Source organism: Suricata suricatta, chromosome 12 (genome assembly GCF_006229205.1).
Source record: "Suricata suricatta isolate VVHF042 chromosome 12, meerkat_22Aug2017_6uvM2_HiC, whole genome shotgun sequence".
NCBI classification, from domain to species: domain Eukaryota; kingdom Metazoa; phylum Chordata; class Mammalia; order Carnivora; family Herpestidae; genus Suricata; species Suricata suricatta.
Window position 1 is genome coordinate 10,562,618 of NC_043711.1, and position 10,785 is coordinate 10,573,402.

The 10,785-nt window shown below is 41.7% G+C and overlaps 1 protein-coding gene across 1 annotated transcript; it reads right to left on the minus strand.

Moving 5' to 3' along the window:
• Positions 1–5,490: 5,490 nt before the first annotated feature.
• LOC115275103 (olfactory receptor 7A17-like) lies at positions 5,491–6,423 on the minus strand. Its single transcript, XM_029918712.1, has one exon. The coding sequence runs from the start codon at positions 6,421–6,423 to the stop codon at positions 5,491–5,493; it is 933 nt and encodes a 310-aa protein (XP_029774572.1).
• Positions 6,424–10,785: the final 4,362 nt, after the last annotated feature.

Genomic DNA, 10,785 nt, shown 5'->3' on the forward strand with positions numbered 1-10,785 from the left:
AAATCTTGACTTGTGGTGGGGACCCAGCTATCTCCAACTACTGTCTATCCTTCTTTTCAACAGGGTGGAGAACTAGGTTCTTCGGATCATAAACCTTGGACACTACACACATTGGCTTCCAGACATGCTTGCCATTACAATTGGGACTTTCTTACTTTATCTCAAGCTAAAAGCTCTCACTCAGTCTCTCTTAGAAAGTGTTTGTTAATTAGAAGAGATATACTGAGGTCCTTGTATGTGCTACCGCCTGTACTGAGTGTTTAGAGGGAATGTTTGATTCTGTTTTCTGCAACTGTGTTATCCCTGAGAAAGTACATTTCTAAACTCCATTCTCCATGCAAGACTAGTACTTGGTGGCATCTAGTGACCTGTCCGAAATCAATGCTCAAGTACGTGGTGGGTCTTGAGTGGGGTTCTGGCAGGATGCTTCAGGTCCTCAAGCTTGGGACCAGTGGTTCTCAAGCAGAAATGAATTTTCCCCCAAGGATGTCTGGGAATGTCTGAAGGGATCCTGCTGAATACCTATATCCACAAACAGCACCCTCCAAAAATAGAATTATGCTGTCCCAAAGATCTAATGTAACAGGAGAAAATCCAGTCTAGGGCAAGTTTGCTGAAATTGACGGAGAGTTTGGGAAAGTAGCAAGAACTGTCTCCTTGACCCCACAGTATGGAAAATAACTTCTAGGGCTGTTACATTGCTTATAGTTGAAACTTTCAAATAGGAGCCAAAACATCATTCTGAATTTGTTGCTTAAGAGTAAGTATTACAAGGTTGAAGGTGGAACCTGAAAGCAGTTATGTTACAAGTACTGATACTCTTTAACTCCTGAGTATCTAGGACCATGTTATTTTCTAGAGCACAGGAGTCAAGGTAGGAGATTGAACAGGATTGCCCCTCTCCCCCTCTTCTGCTCTCTCCTCTCTCTCTCTAAAAATAAATAAACTTAAAAAAAATTGGGAAATCTGGGTGGCTCAGTCAGTTGGTTGTCCCACTTTAGCTCAGGTCACTGTCTACACAGTGTTGACGAAGCCACACGGATCCTGCTGCAAACGCAGAATCTGGGTGATAGGTCCTGGGTGGCCCAGAGTTTCTGCATTTTTGACAAACTCTCACTTGTTAATTATGTGCTAGTCCCAGTCCCTGTACCACTTTTTGATTGGCAACTGTGTGATCCTGTGGTAGGGATCAGTGTAGGGAGTTTAGAGGTCTCCTGCCCTCAAAATCATCCTTGCACATAGTTTTGAGAGAATAGTATATCCCTCATCCTAGAGGCTGTGTGAATTCCGTATTTGTTTCTTTTATATGCGGCCACTAGAGTGACCTGAAATAATACAATTGGGTTTTGGATGTTTGATGTATCTATTACTTTATAATATTTATAGAACAGTGGACACACAAGGGTACACAAGGGTCAGGGCACGACAGTGGGAGGTACAGGCTTCCAGTTATGGAATGAGTGAATCATGGGAACAAGAGGCACAGCATAAGGACTACACTCAATTTACTGTAACAGCCTTGTCTGGGGACAGACAGTAGCTATTCTCACGGCGAGCAGAGCATAATGTATAAACTTGTCAAATCAGCTGAAAAAAATACACTTTTGAAAAAGACTTTGTAGAAGACAGAAAAAGGGCCTCCCACATATATCCACATCCTAATCAGTACCTAGGACCATGTTATTTTCTAGAGCACAGGAGTCAAGGTAGGAGATTGAACAGGATTGCCCCTCTCCCCCTCTCCTGCTCTCTCCCCTCTCTCTCTAAAAATAAATAAACTAAAAAAAATTAGGAAATCTGGGTGGCTCAGTCAGTTGGTCGTCCCACTTTAGCTCAGGTCATGATTTAACAGTCTGTGAGTTTGTGCCCTGCATCAGGTTCTGTGCTTACAGCTCAGAGCCTGGAGCCTGCTTTTGATTCTGTGTCTCCCTCTCTCTCTGCCCCTTGCCCACTCACGTTCTGTCTCTCTGTCTCAAAAATAAATAAACATTAAAAAAAAAAAGAAATTACCCAGTAAAACAATTACAGGTTATGTGACAGTCTTCAATTATATACAATAAGAAATTTGAAATATCTACTGTTCTTTTTTGTGTAGCTCCTTTAATTCACCAAAGTATACACTTTACATATGCAGGTTACAGTGTGTAATTACACCCCAATGATTTAATTCAGTGGGGTAAAGATCTAATGGTGCATGGGTACAGCACAGGTAGCTGATTCTCACTTAGGAGGAGTAGGAGCTGGCACTTCTAGTGGGGAAGAAATTGTTGGTATGGATGTACCAACAACGGAATTAAATTTAAGTAATTCATATGGTAAAGAAATTGTTTCTGTAAATAGAAGATTAACCTCCATAGAGGAAGAGTAATTTGAACATAAATTGGTTGAAGACAGAAGAGCACTACAGCCAAATGAAACTCCACAGATGAGCCTTAGAAACACAATGTAGAGATTCACATCAGACCCCAGACCCATGAGGAGCCCAGCAGAGATCAGAAGCTCTCCCCAGCATATGCTTCTATTTGAGGGTAAAGATGTTATAATATCTCGTTTGACAAGGATAGCTTGTTACACAGCAATAACTGACTGACACGATAGCCCAAGGGAACAGACCTGAGGCAATTAGAAGATGTGCTGCTTTTTTATTTATGGCACATGATCTGACATTGAGGAGAGCAGTCATGATCATTCTTTGGTTCAAGTTTAATCCAAACGACTTTAAGAACAAGTGGGCTCCCTTCTGGGTACCTGGGAGAGTTTGATGGACATGCATGTTTTGCAGAAGCACTGGTGACCCTGAACCACATGTTGGCAGGACACACAGCTCTCATATGATGTGTCCTTATTCATGCAGGTGGGAGAGATTTCAGAGCAGGAAGGAGAATCAAAATGGATGAGGCTGATACTGTCCCTTCATCATCCCTTAGCATTTGTGGCAAATACCAGGAAAAGGAACTTATATCCTGGAACAGTAGAAAGACTCATAATAGCAGGTAGAATTAGAATTTTTGAAGAAGACCCAGGAAGCTAATTCAGTGATAAAACAGAGAAGACGTTAAGCAATCCCTCACCTCAAAAAATAAACCACTTCAGTGGTGGACAAATCTTCCAATCATCAATAAGATACAAAGCACGAAAAAGAAATATTTTCTCTTTTGCAGATTTGTTTCCTCGTATTTATGGTCTTCTCTGACACTAAGAACATATCCGATCAATCTATTTATTTCAATTTGTCTTTCCATGTTGACTTTACTTGGAGGTACATATTTGCTAATCAGTTTTTCCCAGTGGTTGTGGTAGACCTCTGGACACTGAACTGAATAACAGGAAAAAACAAACAACAACAACAACAAAACTAGAGTCCGGTTATGAAACACAGCAGCATGCTTGTAGAGTAAGAGACAGACATTAAGCTTTTGGTTTCTGAGGCATCCATTTTGAAGACCACCATTCCTATCAATGTATTGCCAGGTATGTGTCACAATGACTATATAAACACGCAGGCCATGTCACCCATGAAGTACCCCATTAGAAAGCCCAGGTAATCTAGATAACAACTGTGAGCGACCCCGCTTTTCCCATTCTGTGCTCACATTCCAATACTTGGCTTTTTGTATGCTTTTGCTGTTATTTTTAAGCACAGGAGGAAATTATTTTATTATCCTTTTTCTTTAATTCTGTATGAGTGTGGTTGACACCAACGTTACATTAGTTTCAGGATTACAATGCAGTGATTCAACATCTCTATCCATTATGCAGAGCTCACACAGGTGTAGCCGACATCTGTCCAATTACATGGCTATTACATTATAGAAGACTATATTCCATATACTGGGTCTTCCATTCTCATGACTTACTCATTCCATAGCTCTGTTTCCACTCTCCTTCCCCCATTTTCCCATCCTCCAACTGCACTCATGTTTTGAATTCACCAATAACAAATGAGCCCAGAAGCCCCTTACCCCTTCATCCATAGACCCCAAAAAAGCCAGATCCTTCAGCAGTGCTCTCTCTCTCTCCTTGTCCTGTCTCCCTCCCTCTCTGAGACTTTGGCCATCCCATATGCCCTCCAGCATACATGAGAAATAAGCCTTGTGTTTTTAGAGATCTCTGATGGGTGTTGCCAAGGTGTGGCCTGTCAGCAAACTAAGAACCCAAAGGTCAGTGGAGTCACAATGTAGGCTCTGGGCAGGGAAACATCTGCAGGTGTGTCCACAGGCACATGCCTGCAGGTGAGTGCACAGGCTTTCCTACCTTGAGCATTGGTGTCAATAGCCTGAGGCTTAAATGGAACACTGTTGGAGTCCACAGCATCAAAGAGTACTTGAGGAAGTGGTGCAAAACAGATTGAAAGACTCCAGGTGAAAACAGTGGTTCTGTATTTCCAACTATAATACACTTATGAAGAGGGCTTAGTGGCCAAGAGTAGTTTTTTTCCACGTGAATAACCCAACTCGTGATTATTCTTTGCAGAAATCTAAAGAAAATTTACATGACATGGTGTAAGTTACTTGAAATAAAATTAATTAAATTTTTTTATTAATCTTTACACTTTTTTTAGAGTGAGACAGAGTGTGCACAGGGTAGGAACAGAAAGAGAGGGAAAGAGAGAATCCAAAGCAGACTCCAGGTCTGACTGTCATCACAGTGCCCAATGCAGGGCTCGAATTCATGAACTTCAAGATCATGACCTGAGAAGAAATTGGACACTTAACCGACTGAGCCAACCAGACACCTGAAATTAAATTATTTTTAAGGAAACCAACTTGCTTATTGTAAGATGCGGAAATTTCCAGGCATTCATAATCCAAGGTTGAGGAAAACATCAGGGACATATGAAAATGAACAAAGATGAAATGGTAATATCAGACAGAGCAGAAACTCGATAAAGTGAGTTACTTCAATGTATAGAGAAGCTGAATTCAAACAAATGGAAATTCCAAAAATAAATAGAAGAAGTGTAATACCCAAGATTTCTTTATCATCCCCCAAAACCAGAAACCGCCAGGGAGACCGAGTCACGCATGCAAAAGCAAAGGGCTTTATCACGGTTTTAGGCTCCCCGGGGCCTAAACTCGGGCTCACAGACTTTACCGGGGTGGTGGATACATGCTGAGAGCCCCAAACAAAGGTGGGGTAGGGCTTTTATGAGTTTGGGAAGGGGGAGTTACAGGAATTCAATTATTATTGACAGGTTTATCCAATTACAATATTTAGAGTGTTAACCAATCACAGAGTAGACCCAGGACCCAGGACCCTCACATAGGGTGTAACTAGCCTTAAGCAATAGGCCTGCCCTTAGGAATGTAAAGGGTATTAAAAGGGTGGTCCCTCTTGCCTTGGGCAATGTGTGCCCTTCTATTGTCTCAAACCTGCATCCTTACAGAAGCAGATTCTACTTCCACATCCTAACACAGAATAGCAGTTCCTGGCCCTGAAGCATTGAGACCTGAAATTATGGGCACGTCTTCAGCCCCAGACTATTGGCCCTTACATCACTGGAAAACCAATGATTCTTTTCAGAGCTCCCTTTATGTCTCTGTTCCTCAGGCTGTAGATGAAGGGGTTCAGCATGGGCGTGACCACCGTGTACATCACTGAGGCTGTTGCACTTGAGTGGGAGCTCTGGGTGGCAGCGGAGCTAAAGTACACACCTAGACTCGTACAAAAAAATAAGGAGACAACTGAGAGGTGCGATGCACAGGTGGAAAATGCCTTATACTTGCCCTGTGCTGATGAGATCCCACAAATGGAGGAAACTATCTTAGAATAAGAGTAAAGGATCCCAGCAAGGGGACCACCACCCAGCAACATAGCTGCAAAATACATCACCAAGTTGTTAAGAAAAGTGTCAGAACAGGCAAGTTGGAGCATCTCATTAAGTTCACAGAAAAAGTGGGGGATGTACAAGTGTGCACAGAAGGAAAGCCACAACATCATTAAACTTTGTAACAGGGAATTCAGGATACACATGATCCAGGACACCAGAACCAGCAATGCACACAGACGGGGGTTCATGATGACCATGTAGTGCAGGGGGTGACAGATGGCCACAAAGCGATCATAAGCCATCACAGTCAGGAGCAAGACATCTAATCCTGCCCAGAGTATGAAAAAAAACATCTGTGTGATGCAACCAGCATAGGTTATGACCTTGCTCTGAGTCTGGATGTCCCATAGCATCTTGGGTACGATGGTAGAGGTGAAGCAGATGTCCACAAAGGACAGATTAGTGAGAAAGAAGTACATGGGCATGTGGAGGTCAGAGTCAGAGCTGACAGCCAGGATGATGAGCAGGTTTCCAAAGACAGTGATCAGGTACATGGAGAGAAAAAGTCCAAATATGAGGGGCTGTAATCCTGGTTCCTCTGAAAATCCCAGAAGAAGAAATTCTGAAATTCGTGTATCATTTCCTGGTTCCATGTGCTGGAGGTGATGACCAGGGAACAACAAAAGATAACAAGACTAACTTTCTCAGTAATGAACATGACAAATATCATTGAAATTCTACAATTTTTGTTTTGCATTCAAAACGTCAATTTCCATAGTTTTGGAGTGGAATCTGTCCCCTCTCAGGAACCCTCATGCCATCTCTAATTGGAATTTACATCCCACCATTAGCTTTTTCCACAACTACTCACCCATTCTATATTTTTAATGAGAAATTCTGTCATGCATTTGAGGATTAACCTTGAGCACTGACTAACCTCCAGGCAAAGAGTATATGTGTCAAGAAACAAAAGCCTGTAGGGTTCAGTGATGGAGAAAGAAGATAAGCAAGTGAAAGACCAGATAAAATATCAGGAGGTGGCAGGGACTATGGAGAAAAACAAAGCCTGTGTAAAGGAAAGAGTGGATGGAGGTGTTATTTGTACATTTTTTTCAGGAACACCAGCACACATTTAAACAGAGACTTCAAGGAGACACAAGATCCTCTGGGGAAGAGTGTGCTCCTCAGAGGGAACAAGCAGGCAACAGCTCTGAGAGAAGATGTGGGTTTCTTAAAACAATTTTTAAAAACAAGGGTAGTTGATGCACCATGTTACATCAGTGTGGAGTGTATAACACAGTTATTCAACAAATTTAGACATCATGCCTGCTCAACACACGTGGAGCCACCGTCTGTCATGACCAAACGCAGTGACAGTGTCACTGACTGTATTCTCCCTGCTGTGCCTTGTACTCCTGTGAGACATCATTCTGTAACATGGAAAGAATTCCTTAACTGGAAGCAGTACCTCCCACTCCCCTTCACCATTCTGCTTTGCGTTGGTTTGCTTATTGTTTTAAAAACAAAGGCTCAAGAGAAAGCCAGTGTGTCCAGGGGAATAAGCAAGAGGAAGACTGATGAAAGGCGATGGCAAGGCAATGTTGAGGAACGAGGTGGCCTCCTGGGTACTGATGAAGTTTCAGGACACAAGGAGCCGCTCCTTCACATGGTGTCCTTGCACCATATTAATTTTGTTTCCAAGGAATCTTTAAATAGAAACAGGCACCCTTCTTATCTACCTTGTTGGGTAGTAATCTGGTACCTGTATTTTAAGGGTCACATATTGGAGATATGGGCTCCCTTAAGAACTGCTCATGTCACATGCAGACACACACACACACACACACACACACACACACACACACAGACAGACACGCTCTATAGCCTCCTTGGACAGCCTCCTGTCACAACCAGACTGTTCTCATCTCCAGCCATGATAGTTAGGCAAAAAATGATGCAAGTCAACCTTTCAACATCAGATTGCCTTTTCTTTAAGATGTAAATACATCCAAATTACAGTAGTTAAGTGTACTATGAGCATGTAAATATAGGTCTCCATTTTAATATGATAATTTTGTGTCCAGTATTTATAGAAAAATAAAAATTAATTCCAAAACTGAAAGCAGAAAAGTGGGAGAAAGGTCTATCAAGCTCAGGTAGCCCTAGCAATGGGGATGAGACGTGTCCCTGGAACTGACAACACCCCAGCACAGGTGCATCTCTGGGATGCCCAGAAACATAAAGAATCAAAAAGCAATTTATCCAAAAGTAGGAATGTCTTTATTTTATCAAGACATCCCACCAGAATAATAGGCAGGGGAAGACACCCACAGTTCACAAAAGGAAATACACAGAGTAAACAAAAATGTGGGATTTTAGATTATTTGCTAAAACACAACTTTTCTAAAGGATATAAAATACTGAACTTTTACAATCAGAAACATTGGTTTTGGATTTGGGATCTACACATTTACTATTTGGATTTGGAGAACTAACCAAACTATTCTTTGTCTCCCCTCTTTAAATTCTAGTAGGTTATCATACAGGAGCAGAATTCAGTGATTCATCACTTACAACACCCAGTGCTCATCACAGCAAGTGCCCTCCTTCATCCCCATCACCCATCTAGCCCATCCCTCACCCACCTGCCTCCATTAACCCTCAGTTTGTTCTCTATCCTTATGAGTCTTCTGTGGTTTGTTTCCCTCTCTTCCCCCTCCTTCCCAAACAAACTATTGTAAATGAGAATATCCTTCCCCAAATAGTAGGACTAGAGGTACCCATCCTGCTCATGTGGTTGGCAGATTTAGTGAATATGCCATAAAGAGCTTAGCAAGGTTCCGTCTGTTGATAATGAGTGCTTCTCACTGGTGAGGAGATTTGACTAATTTTTTTCTTCTTTCAAATGTCCCCTTCCCTTCCTCACCTGTGGGGCCCCAAATCCACAGCCTTCTTTCAGTTTCTTGTCCTGTCTCCACCTATCCTGGGCTGTCATTCCACCAGCCAATATCCACATCTACCCCAAGAGATCTTTTTTTTTTTTACTTTTTTTCTAGCATTTATTAATTCTTGAGAAAGAGAGACAGAGCATGAGCAGGAAAGGGGCAGAGAGACAGAGGAGACAGAATATGAAGCAAGCTCCAGGCTCTGAGTAGTCAGCACAGAGCCCTATGCACGGTTTGAATTCACAAGCTGTGAGATCATGACCTGAGCTGAAGTCAGACACTCAACGTAATGAACCATCCAGGTGCCCCTCCCCGAGAGGTCTTTCTCCATCACAATTACCCTACTGCCCACCTCTCCAATTAAACCTGTTCCCAGTTACTCCCCTATGGAGAATGAACCCCAAATTCCATACCTTCCAACACTTGGCTTGCCTCCCCTGACCAGCCCACCAGTTCACATTCACACCGCCTCACCCACATCCATCTCACAGACACTGACCCTGGGTTGTACCTTCACCTGAAGCCCAGTCTCAATGCTCGGAGCCTCTAACACCTGCTTCCCTCTGCTTGGAGTTGCCCACTGGTCTATCTGGAATTTTTCACCTCCTCTCTGTCTTGAAAATCCCATCTCCTTCAGAAGCAAGAGGTCATCTCCTTCATGAACCTTTGCAGGTGTGGTTTCCTTTAACATTGTCACAGAAAAAAGGCTTTCTCTTGCAATAATATAGAAGTCGGTGTTATCATTGACCACACTTGTTCTCATATGGCCCAGTAATGGATGTGGCTGGCCCTTTTCTCACATGTCTTTGGACTCCTGGGTTCTGGGTTTTAATCTCTTTTTTTTACAAACTCATTGGGCAGCTCTCCTCCTGTTGCTGTCCAACGTGTGTAGGCATCCCTACAATGTACTCTGTAACATCCTATATGTGCCTCAAAAACCTGTTTCCTTTCTTCATATGTATATCCTTGAAGACATTATGTCACACACACATTTTTTTTCACCCACTCTGATATCCTTATTTACTGTAAGATCCAAATGAGAAGGACCTCACCTGATTGCTCTTTTTGGCTTTTCATAAAGGTGTGCATTTAGGTAGAAATACATTTTTAGAAAATGGAATTTATAAAATAAAAAGAATAGCAGGAAAAAGAAAAGCAAGATAGAGATGATGGATTTCAAACAACTGTGTTCATCATAATTGAATTTATTTTTTATTTTTTTCATAATATTTTATTGTCAAATTGTTTTCCATATAACACCCAGTGCTCTTCCCCTTAAGTGCCCTCCACCATCACCACCACCTCTTTTCCCCCCTCCCCCTTCCCCTTCACTCATAGGTCTAGCAGGAAAACAGGAGAGACCTAATGGAGAGCCAGGGGGAGCGGAAGAGGGAGAGAGAGTTGGCGAGAGAGAGGGATGCAAAACTTGAGAGACTGTTGAATGCATATTGAATTTAAAAAAGACTCTCTTCTGCAACAAAGGATAGAAAATAACTATGATTTCCTCACAGTAACACAGGAGTCTAAATAAAAATGGAACGGTAAAAACCCAATAAAAAAGAAAGGGAAAATATAATTTATAATTTAAAATTATCACTGATTTTAAAAATAGTACAAAGAGCCAAATCTAAAATTACAATTTCCTTTACTCTGAACATAAGTGGAGTCAAATATGCTTCTGAAAAAGATATAAGTTGAATGCGAGAGAAATTCAGATTCCATAGGATGGCAGAAGCAGGATTGCTGGCTTAGAGAATTGATTCAATCACAAAAAGCAAAAGTAGTAAAGACACACAAACATGAAGAAAGGTGGCAATACATACAAAAGGCACTTAATTACTACAAGGCAGGTAAAAACAATGGGTGAGGGACAAAATATGGTTAATTGACCAATTTGACCACTCAATAGTCTCACACAACCCAACAAATACATCTGTACATATATACAAGAATTAAATAGCAAATAGATAGCAAAATTGGCTTAAAATTTTGCAATTATGTTTTTTGTTTGCTTCACATTTTTATTTACATTCTAGTTCATTAACTTCTAGGGTGATCTTGGTTTCAGGA